This window comes from Chrysochloris asiatica, unplaced genomic scaffold, assembly GCF_000296735.1.
Source record: "Chrysochloris asiatica unplaced genomic scaffold, ChrAsi1.0 scaffold00008, whole genome shotgun sequence".
NCBI lineage: Eukaryota > Metazoa > Chordata > Mammalia > Afrosoricida > Chrysochloridae > Chrysochloris > Chrysochloris asiatica.
In genome coordinates, this window is record NW_006408526.1 from 17,412,148 (window position 1) to 17,433,769 (window position 21,622).

General features: G+C 38.5%; 1 protein-coding gene across 1 annotated transcript in view; it reads right to left on the bottom strand.

Moving 5' to 3' along the window:
- The window catches only part of EXPH5 (exophilin 5), a 115,972-nt gene that overhangs the window by 3,361 nt on the left and 90,989 nt on the right, over positions 1–21,622 (bottom strand). The window contains exons 4-6 of the mRNA XM_006833961.1: positions 18,569–18,617; positions 6,093–6,225; positions 28–1,981 (exon numbers count right to left, since the gene is read on the bottom strand). Coding sequence (XP_006834024.1) covers positions 28–1,981; positions 6,093–6,225; positions 18,569–18,617 — 2,136 coding nt within the window. The remainder of the gene's footprint in view (positions 1–27; positions 1,982–6,092; positions 6,226–18,568; positions 18,618–21,622) is intronic.

Here is a 21,622-nt window from a genome sequence, read left to right on the forward strand (position 1 = left end):
TCTCTTTTGTGATCTAAAAGAATAGACTTTTCTGGAGACTGGGGGTTTTGATTATCAGTAGATTCAGTGCTACAGAGGTTATTTTTACCAATGCTTGAAATACCTTCATTACTTACTGTTAATTCCTGGTGACAACCTTGATTTGGGCTAGGAAGAAAAGGAGTTATTCTGCGTTCCGGAAGAAAAGATGGGGATGTTGCTGAACTAAATTTTCTATTCCTAGAAAAACTCTCTTCTTTTTTAAGCTCATTGGCTTTATCTCTGTGTGATATGTAGATTTTAGAGATATCTTTCCTGGGAAGCACTCTGGGTGACCTTTTTGAATTTATTGTGGTAGATGCATTAAAAACAAACTGATTATTCTCAGATGAGTCCCGGGAGAGGGGATTTTGAACATCAGGTAAGGGGCAAGAGACCACTGTCTGTAAAACCGGTTGTGATGTTTCACCTGTCAAGTCTGTCTGGTCCATCTTGTTTAGTTGTTTGTACTTTTTGGAAACAGAGTCGTTCAAGTCCTTCTCCTTATTCTCTTCTGTGACCAAGACGCTGGGTTGGCTTTCAGCAGATGGTAGAGAATCAACTGAATCACTGTTGGTCACAATGACTTCTGCATGGCTTCTGATTGGAGAACAGGCAGATTTATTGGGGATAATTTCATGAAAAGTGGCTGTGGGATTCTGAAAACTGGAACTGTGAGTGTTCCCTTTGCCATCAGGAATCTGAGGGAAGGAAGTTTTGAATGGGGATGCTGAAGGCTGAGCAATTCCAAATAAGTAAGCTTCTCTGTTCAAGTGTACTTCTCTAGAATTGTCTTGCTGGCATTCCAACCTACCAGATTTGATCTGACAGCTTGAATCAATCATGGGGCAAACATTTGGTGTGCTGAACTGAGGATTCAACTGGCTTCCCCTGTCTTGTGACACCTCCATGTTCTCCAGTGTGGATGCCTGAAAATCAAATTGCCAGGGACATGGTTCTTCTTGGTCTCTGGAAATATTTGGTCTACAACCAGGAGCAAATGATCCCCCATGATGCAAAGGGACACTACGACCATGAGCAGCTGATGCACTATTTGCATCAACAGAAATCATTTCAAAGTCTCTGTCAGAAGAAGTGAATGATTTCCTGCTTTGATAAAAGTCAGACCAGGAAGAATGATCTTCCTGTTGGCCCCAAAAAGTGCTTTGTCCAAAAATCTGTTCTCTGCTTTGTCCAAAAGTATTGCTAAAGAAAGACCTAGCAAATGGGTTGTCTTGATGGTAGAATGGCATATTCTCTGAGTTCTCGAATGGGTCCGGACTTATTGCATTGTCCGTGTGGGCATTTAAACTAACACTCTGGTAAACACTCTGTGAGCGGTAAAATGCATATCTCTTGTTCTCCTGAAAACATCTGGGGTAGGTATATTGATCAGCAGGGTCAATTTCCATAGGCAATGGTGCCCTGTGGAACTCTTCCTGGTTCTGACCATCTCTTGAAGAATCTGATCTATTCCAGATGATGGAAGATAAAGGAATTCTCTTTGGGCTTTGTCTGTGACTTTGCGGTATAAATCCACTTTTGTTCTCAATTGTGGCTGGAAAATGTAAGCTTCTCGCTGTGAAATGCCCTGTGGCTCGTGAGGCTGATCGTTGCCTACTGTCAAAACACAGAGAAGAACTACCCAAAGTATTCTTTTGAACATAATCTTCTTTTAAGACTCTGGGCTCCCTTGTCCTATACATATCATAAATTGTTTTTGTTCTTGGTGAAAAGGTCTTAAAACCTTCTCTAGGTGCTCCTGGTCTTAGGATGTCGTAGATAGACATATTGGAAGTTTCATTATAGCGATTTTTGTGTCTTCCTGTGATATTACCAGGTCTGCTCCCACCGGAGTAAAGATGACTGAGTTGTGTTGTTGATTCATAGTTGAAGGGTGTGCTGGTATTCAGTGAGCTTGGAAATTGTTCCTGAGCCAGTTTGCTATCCAAATCATCTAAAACTAAAAGGAGAATGTGAGTCAATTTTTTTTGTCTAAGACTTTTATACTCTAATGCTCATTTGAATTGTTGAAGGACCTTCTTCAAGAAACTCTCATCTGTTACTTTACTTACATCATGATATCACAATGTATTAATTTTGATTATGTTTTTAAGATAGTTTGATTTTAACACGAGTGGGACTGAAGTTACTAGATCATGCTTCTTTTAACAAAATAAAACTTTCATAATGCCTTAAGGACTTCAAGCCTAATTTTCTGGCAATTTATTTGAATATTAGTTTCTTTTGGTGAGTCCTGGTGTGGTGCTGTAGGATCAGCACTGAACTGCTAACCATGAGGTTGGCAGTTCAAATTCACTAGCCACTCCTTGGAAATCCTATACAGGGTTGCTATGAGTCTTAACTGACTCAACAGCACTCATGGCACTTGTTTTAGTATACAACCAAGTGTACTAAAGGCGCCCTCGTGGCGTAGTGGATTGAGAGCTGGGCTGCTAACCACTAAATCAGCAGTTCAAATCTATACAGGGTCACTGAGAGTCAGAACCGACTTGATGGCACACACCATCACCACCATCAAAATGTAATAAGTTTTTCTAAGACACAGATCCAATAGTAGAAGGGAATTAATAGAGATTCCAGTACTTGCTCTAACATCGAATGACTATACAACCACTAGTATTTTTAAGTCATATCCTTCTGTTTCTTTCAGGTTACTGGTGGTGGTTGTGTGCTGTGGAGTTGGTTTCAACCTTAGCGATCCTGTATAGGGTTTCTGAGGCTGTAAATATTTACTAGAGCAGAAAGCCTCAAATTTCTCCCATGGAGCAGCTGGTAGATAACTGCTGATTGAGCAATTAGCAGTCCAACATGTAATCCACTATGTTGCCTGGGCTCCTTTTTAGGTTACTAGGTTGCTATATTATTTCCACCTGTGTTTACTACACTGGACAGTAATAGAAATGAGTCTGTAAAAAGCATGTGACTTCTCAGTTATATTGTTAAGAAAACAGCATGTCATTCCCACATTAACTCGAGAAGCTCAATACCTAATACATAATATAAATAAGCTTACAATTTGAGAACTACATAAAGTTAAAAGTTCTATACAACATGACATGCTAAAGGGAGAGTGTTTTTCCTGAAAATCATTAAGACCCATTTATGTCTTCATGATTCAGCACTTTTTATGTGTCAGGCATTCAATATATGAACTCATTAAATGTTTCCATACCCTCTTAGGTTGGTACTATTGTTATCCTCATTTAGGAAATTGAGGCCCAAAGGGATTCAGTAAGTTGCTAAGTTCTCACAGCTAGTAAGTGGCAAAGCTGGAATTTGAACTCAGGTAGTCTACCTCCAAAATCTAAGCATTCAACTCCTGTGCAATGCAACCTCCATGCTATAAAAGCTAGTTTTCACTTCCTTTTTTAAAATTTGTTATGAGCTGAAAAAATGATCTCACTCATACGATTGCAAGGCTATGAAGCTGCTGTTGATAAACAATGTTTACTTTTCTCTGAGCAGCAACATCAGAGGGGGGCGTCCCAGTCAGAGCCTAGTGACTTCCCTAATAATACAGACTGAGGACCCAGGCCAAGCCGAGGCCTATGATCCATGCTTACTAGGGCCACCATTTCCGTAACCCCAGAGAAGATACTGTACATTTTCAGTGATGTGGTTGATACATCTCTGAATTATGATCCTATTATTTAGGATCACTATGAGTTGGAGCCGATTCTACAGCACTTAACAACAACAATCACATATGAGTCCTGGTGTGGCACTGTAGGATAAGTACTGGACTGCAAGGTAGGTTTGAACCTCAAGGTTCAAACTCACCAGTTGCTCCTTGGAAATCCTATACAGAATCCCTAAGAGTTGGAACTGCATTAAACAACAACAATTCATTGTAACATGAAAATTATTAAATACATTTGTAACAAGTCGAGCCTCAGGGAACCTAAAAACCCTAAACGACTATTGTTCTTTTAAAATTTGAACAGATATTTCTTTAGGAAAAGACGTCAAATATGATTGTTGTTGTTAAGTGTGGTCCAGTTGGTTCTGACTCAAAGTGACCCTGTATAAGGTATCTAAAGAGAAGCTGGTGGGTTTGAACTGCTAACTTTTCAGTTAACAGTCTAGTGCTTATAGATTTATTTGTTTATTGAAGACATTTTCATGAATTAAAAACAAATCCAACATAAAACTTATATGTGAGATTATTTAAATTGCTGAAGAAACTTTTGGTCTACAGAACTCTTTCCTTCAGAGTTACATAAAATGGTTTACTATCTTTGGTCATTTAAAATTATTTGCCATTTAAAAATAACAAAAAAAGTGAGTGAGGCATATCGGTACCTAAAAGCATATAAATATTATGCATGTACATGCGACAGAAACTTGTTAAAGGGGTGTCTGAGGTCTGTAGTAGATCTTCCCTGCCATATTTTAGTTGTAAATTGATGCTGTTAAGTCTACACAGCCAACAGAAGAACTCAGCTTGAGCACTAAGGATTTGTAACTAAGGAATCTTCTAGGAAGTATTTTAATAATAAAAAATATATGCATACATTTATCCCCAGTTCTTAAAATAATTTATTACTTACATTTCCAAATAAAATAACCAAACAATATAGGACAGGATAAAAACAAAACAATGTCATGAGTTAAAATGTGTCTTTTAAACAAATGATAATAACACGTCTTTGAAATCTGTTCTCCCTCTCAAGCTATTGGCGGCTGCTTTTTCCCTTCAATAGTCTTTTTTAAAATTTTTTTATTTCTTAGTTACAAAAGCAAGAACTTGCTTATAATAAAAAATGAAGAAAACTATAACAATATAGGTAAAATCACCAAGATGTAAATACTGTTAAACATCCCATGGTGGTGATTGTGTACCGTCGAGTCAGTTCCAACTCATAGCAACACTGTACAGGTTTTCAAGGCTATAAATCTTTGCGGGGGTTAGAAAACCTCATTTTTCTTCTGTGGAGTGACTGGAAGATTCGAACTGCTGACCTTGCAATTAGCAGTCCAACTTTTAACCCACTGTGCTACCAGAGCATCTTAAACATCCCCATAGCTAGGTTTTTAATTATCCAAGTTTACTTAGAGTCCAAAATTAACTATGTAGTTTTCTGATTGAGGTCAGAAAAATTCCTGTTCTGCTTCTCAGAGAGGCCATGTCATTGGTTTCATTCCATAAACAGTAGCCTTCCTCTTCAAACAAAACCTGAGTTTTGGAACAGAGATGTTCCTCTAGGCGTATTTTTCTCTAAAGTAGGTTCTCTGCAAGCAACCATCTCACTGTGGTCCTTTGGCTGACCATCCTACTGAATGTTTCTCACTGACAAGTCCACCAGTCCCAAAGTATAGGGTCCAAGTAATGTCATTGCCTTTGTCAAAGGAGTTAGTTCCTCAAGGTGAAGCTGTTGAATGACTTCAGAGTGAACTCTTCAAAGGCCAGGCTGAATTTGACACATAAAGGTGAGCTGTGCTCATAAACTAATAAGATACCTGTGCATGTGGTATTTTGAAAAATTGTTTTGATATTTATTGTTATATATTGTTGTTGTTGTTATTGTTAAGTGCCCTCAAGTAGATTTTGATTTGTAGTGACGAGGAACAGCTGGTGGGTCTGAACCGCTGACCTTATGGTTTGCTGATCCTACAGAACCACACCACACCAGGAAATACATTGTTATACGTTATACAACATTGTTTCGTAACAATTGGATTCCAACTCGGTGTATTTAGAAGCAATAAAAGTCTTTTGACAACAATAAACTTTATAGATATATTTCCAAAAGATATATTTCCTTTTCACATAAAGTTAAATGCTAAGACCTCATAAACACATTATTACTAATTACTACTAATTCATGTATTTATGAGGTCTTGATCAGAAAATATTTACTTTATTTAATCATAAAGTTTTTAGTATTGTGTTATTAGCATATAATGGCATCTTCTTTAAATAAGGTAAACAAGAGGACTGGAAAAGTAAAGGACAGGTTTGATATATTTTAAACATTTTAATATAAATTGCATTTATTTGTTTCACTTTTCTAATGGAGTTTCAAAGGCAATTTAATGCATAGACTTACCCCGGAAAAACTCATTCTCCAGCAGAGAAGCCTCCCACGGAGGCAATGTGCTTCCTTCCCTCATACCTGCTGGCCTGGGGACAAATGTACTGTCAACTAGTTGGTTATCCAGTGGTGAACTGTATATTGTTGCCTGTTAATTTTAAAATAGAAAACACAATATCATTTAAAAAAAAAAATCTTCTACAACCAGAATACTCAACATGTTCCCACAAAAATGTCCCAAGTTTACAAGCCCTAGTCTAAGGACTGCAGATCAATATTCCTGACATTTATTTTTCAACAACGTTTTGTTATTTTGGCCATTTGTAAACTGATCAGCAATTTCATCACACATACCTAAATGCTTTTTATTATGAGCCTTCAGGCAAGACTCTCTCTGCAAACATTCCCTACAAATTTATACAGAGTCCTTGTGTGGCTGTGTAGGATAAGCACTGGACTGCTAATCACAAGGTTGGTGGCTCAAACCCACCAGCCAGTCCTTGGAAACTCTATACGGGGTCACTATAAGTAGGAACCAATTCTATGGCACTTAACAACTTACTAATGTGACACTATAGGATAAGCACTGGATTTCTGACCACAAGGTTAGTTATTCAAAACCCCCAGCTGCTTCTTGGAAACCTTATACAGGGTCACTGTGAATCAGAACCCATTCCACAGCACTTACCAACAACAACATGACAAATCACAGGGTACGGGTGGGAAGGCATTCTTGGTTAAAAAGAATGAAATTAACCCTTCTAAAGTTGGGAATGTTGTCTTCATAGTTCCAGTGGCTGAGATTTTGGATTTCCTAACACTGCACCCATTCCACCAAGGGCCTGTTAGCTGAAGCTTGCAGTGGACTTTAGGACTTGTGGGCTTGATGAATTTAGAAAGAGTGTTTCAATCCACAGAACTCATCTGGAATGGTGGAAACACACCCCCCTCCTCAACAGTCATATGGAACTGATTAACAGTTCTGAAACAAAGGCGCAGCGAAGTATGACTTTATAAACTTAAAAAACAAAAATAAAAAACACAACGTTCATTGAGGGGATTTAAGAGAATAATATAGAGCTAAAGTTGTTCTTCCTTGACTAGCATACACAAATGTTTACCTTGATTTCATCAAACCCAATCACTGCCCTAATTTCAAGCTCTAATGTGTCTTCATATCTTTAGAGGAATTACCACCACACCTTCACTTTCTTTTATCAAAACTCAATTTGCATTTCCTCTGTCAAACTGGCTCTGTGACTCTCAGGACTGACTTAGCTTACCTGCATCCATCCCTGAACAAGACTAGCAGCCACGTCCCAGTTCAGTTTCTTTATTCTCAGCTAACTCTGCCACCCAGTCTTAAAACCTTCTTAAAAACCTCTCTTCCCACATTTTCCCTTTCCACTTGATGTTCATCATTACGCATTACAAGACTAATGTCTAAGCTTTCTGCAACTCCCAACTTTATTTTTCCATCACATATCTGTCTCTGAAGTCCAGGTTCTTTCAGTCACGACATTCCTCACAATCTAATTATTTTCTATACTTGTCTGCTCTCTTTCTCAATGTCTAGGCCATTTCTTTCTTTTTGTAAATTTTATTTTGTTGCTGTTGAAAATCTACACAGCAAAGCATTACCAGTTTCACAGTTTCTACATGTACACTTAAGTCAGTGACACTGATTACATTCTTTGAGTTGGGAAACAATTCTCACTCTCCTTTTCAGAGCTGTTCTTCCTCCATTAACATATACTCACTGCCCACTAAATTTCCATTCTAATCTTTCCAGTTGCTGTTTATATACATAGATTTTGAAAGAGCACAATGCTAAAGGCAGAGGGTTTTGTTTTTGTTTTTGTTTTTTTTACTAGTTAAGGTAAGCTGTTGTTGGTTTTAAGAAGACTTCAAGGGATATTTTTGCTCTAAATTTTAAGGATTACCTCAGGACAATAGTTTCAGGGATTCATCCAGCCTCCACGGCTCCAGAAAGTCTAGAGTCCATGGAAATTTGAAATGCTGTTCTACATTCCCCCACTTTGATCAGGATTCTTCTATAGGTCAGTTCTTATAAAAGCCCAGCCCAAATTTCTTTGACTTGTGGTTTTCAGTTCTATGTTGTTGTTGTTGTTAAGTGCTGTTGAGTCAGTTCTGATCCATAGTGACCCTGTATAGGGTTTCTGAAGAGCAGCTGGTGAGCTTGAACCACTGAGCTTGCAGTTCAAACCGACTTTGTAGTCCAGCGCATTAACCCACAGCGCCACACCAGGACACCCATAATTGAATACTCACAAAGGAGATCTATTAATAAGAAAGAAAAACTCTAATAATAATTTATTGGCCACTGGATATAATTTAACACAGTACTATAAACTTTAAGAGGTTAACAGACATTAGAAGGGAAAAACATAAGCACATGAGATACCAACTAGAGGTAATAAAAACATTAACTAATCATTTGAGAAACTAGATTGATGAGCTAACGTTAAAAGTCTTTTCAGCCTTAAGTACACCAAGATGTTCTCTTTTGTGCCTTGCCTACAATCTCTCCAGGGAGCTCTGGTAGCATAGTGGTTATGAATCGAGCTGTGAACCTTAAGGTCAGCAGTTCTAAACTACCAGTTGTTCCGCAGGAGAAAGATGAGGCTTTCTGCTCCTGTAAAGATTTACAGCCTCGAAAACCCTGTATAGGGTCACTGTGAGTCGGTTTCGACTCCACAGCACATAACCTCCACCACCACCATCTCTCCAGATCTTTATTTGTGCTAATATAATTGTCATGGACCTTATAAATCCATTCTCCCCAAATATGCAGTTTTTGTAGTGAGTACATTTAATTAAGGGATTACCAAGCATCATTGTTCTAGCCATCATAAAACCCAAACAAATAACTACTGTGCAAAGTACATGAGGCTCATGGGAAGAGATGGGTTACTCCCATCTAGAGATTCTGAGTATAACTTTCTTTGCATATATTTCTGCCTAGAGTCTCTACTGGAAGATCAACTCTACTCACCCAGCATCTTAAGAATGATTCCAACATGTAATTTGTAAGAGAAAATACTGAGTTTGTTTACACTCTACAAGGATATTTCTTCTAATGATAAAACTTAAAAAACAAAACAAAAGGAAGTGCTACTCAATGATATGCATCAGACAATGTAGACTGACAGCAGCTATTGCTGTAATAACTTTCATTTATGTTGAGAGATATTATTATTCAGGATTGGACTGCAAGGCCGGTTTGAGCTGCAAGGTCAGTGGTTCAAACTCATCAGGTTTGAACCAGGTGGGTTTGAACCACCGACCTTGAGGTTCAAACTGACCTTGCAGTGCAGTATTTAATAATAATATTTGACAACATAAATGAAAGTTATTATCCTGCAGCATCACACCAGGAGTCCAACTAATATATTGTTGTCCCCATTTTGCACATGCAAAAATTGAGATTTCAGGCGGTCTGGTCATTTTCCTCAGGCCACACTGGTGGAGGAAAAGATTCAATCTCAGTCTGTGGGATTCCAGAGCCTATGTTAATCGTCTTACTTTACTCTAGACCAAGGTTTTGCAGCTCTTAGTTTATTTACAAGGAGCTCTGGTAGCGTAGTGGTTATGAATCGGGATTTTATTTACACTCTACAAGGATATTTCTTCTAATGATAAAACTCGAAAAACAAACAAAAATAAATACTACTAGCTGTTCCACAGGAGCAAGATGAGGCTTTCTGCTCCCGTAAAGATTTACAGCCTTGGAAACCCTGTGCAGGGTCACTATGAGTCGGAACCGACTCCACGGTACTTAACAACAAGAACAGTTTATTTACACACCCTATCTTAGCTGTAGCCATCATCTGAGGTCAAATACAAGTCTTAGAGCTACATTTCCCCATTAATTAGAGCAGATATTAATCCCTCTGAGCTCAGAGCAGACTCTGAGCATCGATCAAGGCTCATTCCTGGACTCAGAATCTCCTTCTAAACTTGTTCCTTGCTGTGGAGTTGCCATGTGAGATGAATCCTATTTCTGCTCCTTGGCATAGAAGATGAGATACAAAGACCTCTGTGGAGCACAATCTGTTAAAATCCTTTCCAAGGTTTAATTTTAGCCTTTCCTGCTCCACTCTCTTCAGGTGTTTTAAGTTCACTGCACACCATTCTCCAAAACACCATGTACTTCTAGGCCTCCATGTGTCTGCTTCTAATCTATACTCTCTCCTCTTCTTCTGCTGGAAAATAGCCATTTGTCCTTCAGAACCCAGTTTATATATACTGTCTGTGTAAGCCCTTCTCCAAATTAACCAGGCTGAATTCATTCCTATAATTTTTTTTCCCTTTTAAAAAATTATAGTAACCATGCTGTTCAGAGCAACCACCCATATGGCACTAAATGGGAAACATCAGCCCAAAACCAAGTTCAGAAGGCAGGAAAGATGGTGAGTGGAAAAGGGAGGGAGTGGAAAGCATGCTGTTTTATGTTGCGGAGATTGCAATTAATGTCATGAAACAAAATATATATAAATTGTTGAATGAAAAACTAATTTGCTCTGTAAACTTTCATCTAAACCACAATAAATTAAAAATTATAGTAAAAACAAAACAGAACATTTGTTAACTCACTTTTTACATATATAAGTCAATGACATTTATCACATTAATCATGTAATGCAATCATTCCTACTATTCCCTTCCAAATTATTCTACAACCATTCACAGAAACCCAGGGCTCCCTAAGTAACAATTCTCAATTATCCTTTCTCTCTCAACCTGGCTACCACTAATAAGCTGTGGGTTCTCTACATTTGCCTATTTCATATAAATGGGACCACACAGTATCTGTCCTTTTGTGACTAACTTGTCTTATTCATCATCATGTTTCCAAGTGACTACATGTATTAGGACTTTGTTTCTCTTTAAGGCTGAGTATATTCCATTGCTTGGAGTCCTGGTGTGGCACTGCAGGATAATGCACTGGACCACAAAATCAATTTGAACTGCAAAGTCAGTGGTTCAAACCCACCAGCCACTCCTTGGAAACACTATATGGTGTCCCTATGAGTTGGAAACAACTCAATGGCACTTAACCACAACAATAGTCCACTGTATATATGTAGCACCTTTTCTTTCTTTATCTATCGATGGACACTTCAGTTGTAGGAAGAGATTGTGACGGTGGTACAAGACCAGGCAGTGTTTCACTCTGCTGTACATAAGGATTGCTAAGAGTCAGAACCAACTTGACAACACTTAAAAACAACACCTACCAAATTCTTTTTCCACAGAAGCTCTACCTTTGCAGGCCCACCAGCAATGAATGGATTGGAGTCTCCATTTCTTTACATCCTCCCCAATACTTGTTATGAATGAACCTTTTTTTTTTGAACATTGTATTCTAGTGGGGTTGAGGTGGTAGAGTTCATTAGGTTCTGAATTCCTATATCGCTCTGGAATTGCATCTGGTCTGTCATATTGAAAGTTGTTGACATTATTTCCACATCTACTGGACCACTAGACTTCCCTCATTCCTTCCATAAATTTCATTTCCCACTCTATTCTGGGTACTGTACTATGTTGTTGTTAAGTGCTGTCACGTCAGTTCTGACTCATAGCAACCTTGCATAGGGTTTCCTAGTAGCAACTGTGGGTCTGAACTGCCAACCTTTTGGTTTGAAGTCCAGTGCTGATTCTACAGCACCACATTAGGAGGCTGTATACTATGCTAGATACCAAGAATTCAAAATTAAGTTAACAAGAACTCAGAAAATGGATCAACTTTAAAAATGACCAAGAAAGTGTTCTGCTTTGTATCCTAAACACCAGTCATGATCTATAGTTATGATTGATTAATATTGATTGTATTGAATTCCAGAACCCCTCTTACCACAATGATATTTTCTTCCTCTTATAAGCTTCTTGACTAATCATTTGGTACTGAATATTTCATATTTGAACAAAATTACTCATTTATTTCATTTTCAGTATACAAAGGGGTTTCAAAAAGCTTGTTAGAAAATTCCATTATCTTTTAAATCCATTTTTTCCACAAACTGTTTGAAGCCCCCTTGTATTTTCTTCATATGCTATCTCATTTGATCCTTATAACTAATTTAAAAATTAGGTAGTGATTTTCAGTCCCATTAGACAGATAAGAAAGCTGAGTCTCAGGTAAATGTCTTACTCAAGTCACCTGAGTAATAAATGATGACATAGGTACTCACACTCATGATCTGGACCCTAACCCTGTTGTTCTTGTTGTCAGGTGTTGTTGAGTCAGTTACAACTCACAGCTATCCCCCAAAACACTGCTTGGTCATGTGTCAACCTCATAAACATTCCATTGTTGCAACCACTGTGTCAATCGTCTCAATGGAGGGGGGACGGTTCTTCCTTTTTTTTTGCTGACTGGTTCCTTCGAATAACAAGTCCAAAGTTGGTGGGACGAAGTGTCACCATCCTTGCTTATAAGGAGCACTTTCAAGATGGATTTGTTTGTTTTTATGGTTGTTATTAAATGCCATGGAGTTGGGTTCCAACTCATAGTGACCTTGTTTAGGGTTTCCAAGGAGTGGCTGGTGGGTTTGAACCACCAATCTTACAGTAAGAAGTTCAGTGCTTATTCTATAGTTCACCAACACCATAATTCAAATGCAATAACTCAACTTTGCATATTGCATATTAAGCTATTGAAAGTACTGTGGTTTGAGTCAGGTGCACCCTAGTCCTCAGACTGTTATCTTTGAGTTTTACAACTTTAAAGAGTCTTGTGCAGCAGATTTGTTTGATTTCTTGTCTGCTGCTTCTGTGGGTGTTGACTGTGGGTCCAAGTAAAGTGAAACCCTTAACAACTTAAATTTTTTCTCCATTTATCATGATGCTTCTTATTGGTCCAGTTTTGAGTATTTGCATTTTCTTTACACTGAGGCATAATCCATACGGAAAGCTATATAGTCATAGATTTCCATCAGTAAGTGCTTCAAGTCCTCTTCACTTTCAGCAAGCACTGTTGTGTCATCTGCATATCACAGGTTGTTAATGAGTCTTCCTCTAATCCTGTTGCTACTTTCTTCTTCATATAGTCCAGATTCTTGGATTATTTACTCAGCATACACATTGAATAGAGTCCTGGTGTGGCACTGCAGGGTAAGCACTGACCCACAATGTTATTTGAACTGAAAAGTCATTTGAATCTCATGGTTGGTGGTTCAAACTTACCAGCTGCTCCTTGGAACCCAATATAGGGTCACTATGAGTTGAAACTGACTCGACAGCACTTAACAACAACATATATACTGAATAAGTATGGGAAAAGGATACGACTCTGACACATAGCTTTCCTGATTTTAAAACCACGAACTGTATCCCCTTGCTCTGTTAGAATGACTGCCTCTTGACCTATGCACAGGTTCTGCATGAAGTGCAATGAAGTGTTCTGGAATTCCTATTCTTTGCAATGTTATCCATAATTTGTCATGATCCACACAATAGAATAGCTTTACATAGTTAATGAAGCACAAACACTTTTCTGGAATTCTTTGCTTCCAGCCAATATCCATCTGATGTCAGTGATGATATCCCTCATTCCATGTCCTCTTTTGAATCCAGTTTAAATTTCTAGATGCTTCCTAGTGATGTACTGCAGCAACCATATATGATTATCTTCAGCAAAATTGTACTTGATAATTTTTTTGGCTCACCTTTCTTTGGAATGACCACAAATATGGAAATCTTCCAGTTGGTGGGCCAGATAGCTATCTTCCTAATTTCTTGGCTTTTGTTGAAGCCTTTCAATTGGTGTTTCATCAATTTCTAAAGCCTTGTTTTTTTGCTAATACCTTCAGTGTAGCTTAGATTTTTTCTTCAATACCATTGGTTCTTGATCATATGCAACTTCCTGAAATGGGTAAATATTTTTGGTACAGTGACTCTATGTATTCCTTTCATGTTCTTTTGATGTTTCCTGCATGGTTTAATTTTTGTCCATAAAATCTGTCAATATTACAACTAGACGCTTAAATTTTTTCTTCACTTCTTTTGGCTTGAGAAATGTCGAGTGTGTTCTTCTCTTTTGGTTTTCTAACTCCACTCTTTGCACTTTGCATGATAATACTTTACTTTGTCTTCCTTGCTACCCTTTGAAATATCTTTTACCACTAGCTATTCACTAGAACACTTATGACTGAAGACCAGACAAGTTGCAGGATGATATCAAGAATATAACAAACAAAGAAAGCAAAGAGTCATAAAAAAGAGTGAAAAAACCAAAATGGATGTCAGAAGAGACTCTTGAAATTTGCTTTTGAACATAGAGAAACTAAAGCAACTGGAAGAAATGATGAAGCAGGCCTCCAGTATATTGCTTTGTTTCATTATCTTACTAATGTGTATATCTTGTCCAGTTAGATGGTAAACTATCTAAATAAAAGAGCCTTGCTTTAAACATTCCAAGCCTTACACGGCATATGATAAGATACTCTGCACATAATTACAAATGGATTAATAATAAACCAGATAAGAAAACTACACACGAGACTTCTAGTAAAGATTATTAAAATAAATGAGACTTTGTGAAAATTTGCTGTATTAGGACTCAGAAGCAAGATAACATAGTGGTTAAGCACACATGCTCTTTGTTGTTGTTGTTAAGTGCCATCGAGTCGATTCCGACTGGTGACCCTGTACAGGGTTTCTGAGGAGCAGCTGGTGATCTTAAACTTCATACCTTGCAGTTCAAACGTCTTTGCAGTCTGGCACATTAACCCACAGTGCCACACCAGGACTCCTGTGCTCTAGACAGGTTCAAATCCTGGCTTTGTCTCTTATTAGCTATATGACTTTAGATAAGTTACTTAACCTTTCTGTGCCTTAGTTTCTTTCTCTGTTAAATAAAAATAGTAACTAATAACAATAATTACTATATACTCACTTCATAAGGTTGCAGTATAGACTAAATAAATTAACAGATGTCAAGCATTCTAGCATGGCGTCTATGACTTAGTGAGTTCTTATTGTTAGCCATTGCTAATCTTTTGTGAGTCTAGAGAATTTCTTTGAGGACTCCTGCTGATGCTTGCAGCCTAATGAATTGGAATCCTGTCCCACAGAATTACAGTCTCAAAATGGTGGCTTTCAAAATCTCAGTTACATTCTCAAATGTAGCATATAAAATAGACTGAGAAAAATGAGGCCCTTTATACAACTCCAATTCATTCTACCAACACTGTCTGCAATTCTGACATGACTAGACAAACAAACCTTCTGTCATAGAGTAACCTCAGGATATTTGAGAACTTCCTAGGGCAGCCAAACCTGCAGAACAGCTGCCGGAGAGTTAGCTGGGCTCACTGATGTTATCAACTGCCTAAATAAAGTCAACAGACTAATTTTTCAGTATTTGTTCTGTGTCTGCTTTCCCACAAAGATCATATCCAACAATACACCTTGTTGCTTAAAGTGACTCATTTATTTCTTCTTCCAGTTACTGAGGGCACAGTGTGTCCCAGGTAGCAGGGGCATAGAGAGGATATAGCCCTTGCTTTAGGGAGCTCATACCAGTTCAGAGCTCACATTGGACATGCGCTCCTATGGGGTATGTTCTAACAGTAGACCCAGCCAGCATTTGTTCTGAGACAAGGCGTGCTCAAGTGGTCAAGACCTTATGTTTTGTCTGTATGCTCAAATATGGCAACTACATTGACTTTATATCCCTCACCTGTGTGGAGATGGCTTTCAACTGGGGACTGGCAATCTCTGGAGACACTTTTGATTGCCATAGCTGGGTAGGGGAGAGCTTCTGGCATTTAGTAATTAGAGGCCAGAGATGCTGTTAAACATCATACAATGCAAAGGATAGCCCCTATAACAAATAATTATTTGGCTCTTAATGTCAATAGTGCCCAGGTTGAGAGATCTTGGACAGATGAGCTCTAAATTTCTTTATAGCTTTAAATTTTTGATGTCTTCTGAAAGCCTTTGCTTTGTTTTAGTTTATGCAAATGTTTAGATAGTAGCTTTCTTCTTCCCTGAGTGGAAGGCCATCTAGTAATGTGGTACAATCTTCTAGAAAGTGCTAGAATAATTTGTACCAGTCCTGTCAGAATGCTGGTCATGTGAGGGGAAGTTCATTACTTCAAATCTTGGCAAGAATCTCCATGGCATTAATGGCCAACTTCCAGTTCTTAGCAGACTAAGACAGAAGACTTCTCTGAAGAATGTTAATCTACCTGTTACACTGAACCTTTGCTTTATACAGTAGTTTCATTATTTACTCTCTTTTTTTTCATAATAACAATTAATTGGAAGCAAAAATCACTGGCTTAAATTTTACTTTCATTTTTCCCAGCTCTCATCCTTTGGATATGTTGTGTTATTGTTAAGTGCTGTCGAGATGGTTCCAACTCATAGTCATGCAGAATAGAGTTCCTGAGGAGCTATTGGTGGGTTTTAACTGTTGGTCTTTGATTAGCAGTCCAGTGCTTAACCAACAGTACCACAATAGGACTTCTTTGGATATGTTGTTATTGTTAAGTGCTGTCGAGTTGACTCTAACTCATAGCAACTTGTAAAGGGTTTCCAAGGAGTAGGTGGTAAGTTTGAACCACTGACCTTGTGGTTAGCAGTCTGGTGCTTACCCTACAACACCACACCTTTTGATATAGATATGATTAAATGCACTCACAATACAGGAGTGTCAAGAAAGATATCTACTGACAGTCTGGATTTTTATACCCTAAGAACTCCAATTGAGCTCTGGTAGCATAGTGATTACGAATCAGGCTACGAACTGCAAGGTCAGTAATTACAAACTACCAAACTGTTCTGTGGGAGAAAGATGAGAATTTCTGCTCCCATAAAGATTTACAGCCTAGGAAACCCTGTACAGGTTTGTTATGAGTCGGAACCGATTCCACAGCACAAAACCACCACCATCAAGAACCCCAATTCGCTCTATCATTTCATAATTTCTAGGAGTTTCCTATTTCAGATTCCATGGCTCTTACGTAGCAGAGGATGATAGCCTCCAAGCAATTCTCCAGTGTACAGAAAGTACAGTAGCATCCAGGAGCAGGGCTCTGTCCTACATAGAAAGCAAAACCTCCATGCAGAGAATATGCTACTTCAATCCACCCTTAGTTAAAGGGGAAAGTCTGTTCTGTATAGGTAATGAACAACTGTGCCAACATTACAGGCATTACTGACTTCTGGCTGTGGATTTATAGAGTACTGGACTTTCTAATCCTGGCTCTACCATTTATCAGTGTGACCTTGAAATGACCTTTAAGTCAACCTTATTTTCTTTATCTTCAAAATTAGAATAATGACAGTATCTACTTCATAGATTTTCTTTCAGGATTAAATGACATGATATATGTCAAGTGCCTGGACATATATCAGTTATGTAATTCTCAATTAGAATATAGTAGTTGTTGGTGCTAGTGTCATTATTGTAGGGGGTTCAAGCAATTAAACAAAACAAAACAAACCTCTTCTACTTAGTATGACCCTATAGGATAGAGTTAAACTACCCAATATGATTTCTAAGGCTGTAAATATTTATGGATGCTGACTGCCACAAATTTCTCCCATGGAATGACTGGTGGGTTTGAACTGCTGACCTTTGGGTTAGCAGCCAAGAGCTTTAATCACTCTGTTACCAGAGTTCCTTCAAACATGTAGGAGAGAGACAGGATTACTGTTATTATCCAGAAAGCTGCTTTTGTTTTTGAAGTAAAGAAACAATGTTTATATGCACTCCTTACCAGAATGACATCCAGTGCTTTTTGTAAAGGAAATGAAAGATAGATACTAGTTTCGAAAGCCATGATAAATTAAAACTTGCTCTTCCCTCCTACTGCATTCTTAAGTCCCTTTCAAAACTCTCTACCTTTCTATCATCTGCAGCCACAGGGCTTACGCAGGAAGGTACAGGTAGATCAAGAGTTGGAACCATGAACAAGCAAGGAATAGAAAATGTATAGTGTCTCAAGGTTGCTAACATATGAGCACAGTGATAAATTTAAATTGAAGCCTTTGATGGAAGGTCATTTTGCGTTAGTCCCCTTTCAGTCAAAAGCGTCTTATCTATCAGAGGCTTCGTCTTTGAATACAAATGATCCTTCTGAAAGGATCCAGGCGGAGACCAAGCATGTTAGCAAAAGATGGCCGCCACTTCCATTTACTGCTTCATTTTTCCAACCCGTTAGGGCTGTATGAGAGTAAAATATCAAAGATACTGTTGATGGTGTAAGTGGAAACACAATGGCCTCACTCCTTTCTGGCACAGTATCCTGCTTGAGCATTTTAGTACTAGAGCCAACAGGAAACCAACCATAATTGGGAAACTTTAGAATCTTTAGGAGAAATCTAAGTTGCAAAGCAAATTTAAAACTGAGCCAAGAGGAACCCTATTTAAATAGGTACCCAACCTGGAATTACATCAGTTTTGAATTCCATGACCAAATAGCCCTTTAGCAACATTCAGTGCTCATGCTACTTACCCCAACAGCTCCCGTCATAGGCACAGGAGTTCCTGCAAGGCCATCACACCTGTGGAAAGAATTTAAAATAATTTATTTGAAGACGGGCCTAGATTTTACCAGATTTTTACCTTTGTCCTTGTATCTTGATATTGAAACAAAATATTGTTAATGCCTCAAAGGAAGACATTTCTTGGTTAGTCCATTGCTGAAAAGAAGGAAAGAAAACCTTTTCCTACAATTACTCAGAAACAATGTGTTACATCTTTGTCAGTCAGTTTAGCAAGAAACATTTAGAATAGAAAAACAACAAAAATAGTTACAGACGTTAAGTATTTACTATGAACCAGGCATTATTCTTATATTCTCTGTGCATTTTTCTTATTTATGTATTCTTAAATGACCTAATTCTGTATTTTTACAGATGAGAAGATAGAGGTGAAAAAAAAGTTTGAATTCACAGCCCAGGGTACACAATTAGAGGCTGAGCCAGAAGCTGGCCACACACTACCTGGATCTAGAACATTCCTTTCACACCACTATGGAACTTCTTGCAAATGGAAAACACAATTACAATTCTGTATTTTCCATTTGCAAGAAGGTTCATAGTACCTATGGCTTCATATGATAAGCACTGGACTGCAATTTGAAAACCCTATACAGGGTCATGAAGAATCGGAACCAGCTTGGTATAATAACAGCAACATAGATTTTAATTTACAGAGTAATTAAATCAGGAACAGACATCCATTCACAAGGGAATTAAAAAAAAAAATCTGTGAAAATGGCTTCAAGGTGTTTAATTTAGTAAAGACATCTTACTTATTTTGTAACCATCTCAAAGGAGAACAATTTTGCTTTTGGTATTCATGTTGCTTGTCTCAGGTTCAGTGAATACTAAGACACAGATCCAAAACTGAGACAGAATTTGTTCTTTTAAATTTATAATACTATGTCAAGGGTTGCTCTGCTTGAATCACAACATAAGAGTTAAGAGACCATAATGATGACTTCTGGTTTTAACGGCGACAGAGCAGAGTCAGGTAGGACAGGTTCCATGGGGTATGGGCTGAAAACCCAGAGAAGCTGCTCTCACGGAACAGCACCAGAGCTCTGGATCTAGCATAAGGGTCATGGCGTCAGTTTTCCACAACTGCCAGTGGAAAACTCATGGTATAAAGGAAAATATTGTGATTTAGGAATCGGTCAAGACACAGGACTCCTTCTGCAGCCATCCCACCAGGGCAGAGGTCAAAGGGCAGGGCTACTGTCAGACCTGCACAATGAACAGGCACTAAAAATGGCACAGTGACACTTGCAAAAGGAGCTGTGGGGGGATTCTACACATTTTTTCCTTCTTTTCCCTTTCACGCCTTTTTTGCCCAGCCCAGATGCCTTCAGGTGGGTGGGTATGCAACCCAAAAAAAGTCCAGTGTTGAGACCACAGCTTTCCCACGGCACAGAGAGAAAGAGTCCCATTGGTCCAAGGGCATATTCTTTGGCTGCTGCTTTTGACTTCTGCCTGTGGGTCCCAGCCCTAAAATTAACTTGTGTGGGACCCTTTACTCCTGTCTATCCAGTAACAAAAAAAAGCAGGTTTGGCCTGACAGAAAAACCATATGAACAATCTGTAAAACCCCAACATGAAAAAAAGACACAACTATTTCAAGAATTACACTGTGCACACGCAGATACCTAACTGACCTTCAGAGACAAAAATAGTAGACAATCTTTCTCCCATTAACTTCTCAGTATCTACCTGCACACCTCTACAGTGGTGACTAGAGGAGGGGCCTGAGTGAGTGGACACTCACACCCACTACTGGAGGCTTCTATGGTACACACACATGGCCTGTGTGGCAAGCCGACTGGTCAGTCGGCCACAGTTTTATTTTTGTTTCAAGGTGGTGGTTTTTGTCTCTGCTTTTATATTGCTTTGGATTTTGGGTCTTTTGATCACACATTTTTCCTGGAAGTGGGAGCTTTTTCTCTCTATGTTACCCAAGAAGAGTCAGCAATCATGGCCATATAGCCAAGCTACAAGCATACCCCATAATATTCCACCACTGAGACAAAAGCCAATAACACCTGCTAAGCATTACATGTGAAAAGGAAAACCTATCTCCTGATTATATCCAGCAGGAGACACCAGTAAGCTTAATAACACAGTAACAAACATCCATTTAAGCATTAAAAACCCACATAACTACAGGAAAGGACTAACAAAACACAACAAAAGATATCAAAACATGTCCAAAATGAGAAAAGAGTAACTGAGACAAATGAGCTGGAGACAGACAAAGGCTCCCAGAAGAGGAAGAGCAGGTTTTGGATTTGCCTGAGAAGGAATTCAGAAGAACGATATGGAAACAAATTCAAATGCTCCAGAAAGGGGTAGGAGGCACACAAGGAAGAAGTCAGGAAAGCACTACAAGAGCAAAAAAACAAGATTGATACAGCATTGGAAACAATTCAAAACCTGCAAAAAGAGGTTCAGATGATTAATAATAAAATATCAGAAATGGACAATACATTGAAAGGGGAAAGGAGCAGAATTGAAGAGATGGAAGCCAGTACCAGCGAGCTGGAAGACAAATCTCTCAATACAGCTAAGATAGAAGAGCATGTAGAAAAAAGGGCAAAAAAAGCTGAAGAGAGTCTCTAAGATTCATGCTGGATAACATGAAGAGGAACAACTTAAGAGTTATTGGCATCCTGGAACAGGAAGAATCAGAGAAGTCCACAGAGGAGATAGTTGAAGAGCTTCTGGAAGAAAATTTCCATAACAGCTTGAAAGATGAGAAGATAAACATTCAAGAAGCCGAACGTACCCCAGGAAGGATAGACCCCAAAAGAAAATCATCAAAACATATAATAATCAAGGTATCCAAAATCAAAGACAAGGAGAGAATACTAAAAGCAGCCAGGGAAAAGAGAAGTGTTACTTAAAAAGGCAAGCAAATCAGATTAAGCTCTCACTATTCAGCACTATGAGTCGAAGCCAACTCCACGGTATTTAACAACAACAACAACAACAATTCAGCACAAACCATGCAGGCAAGAAGGCAATGGGGA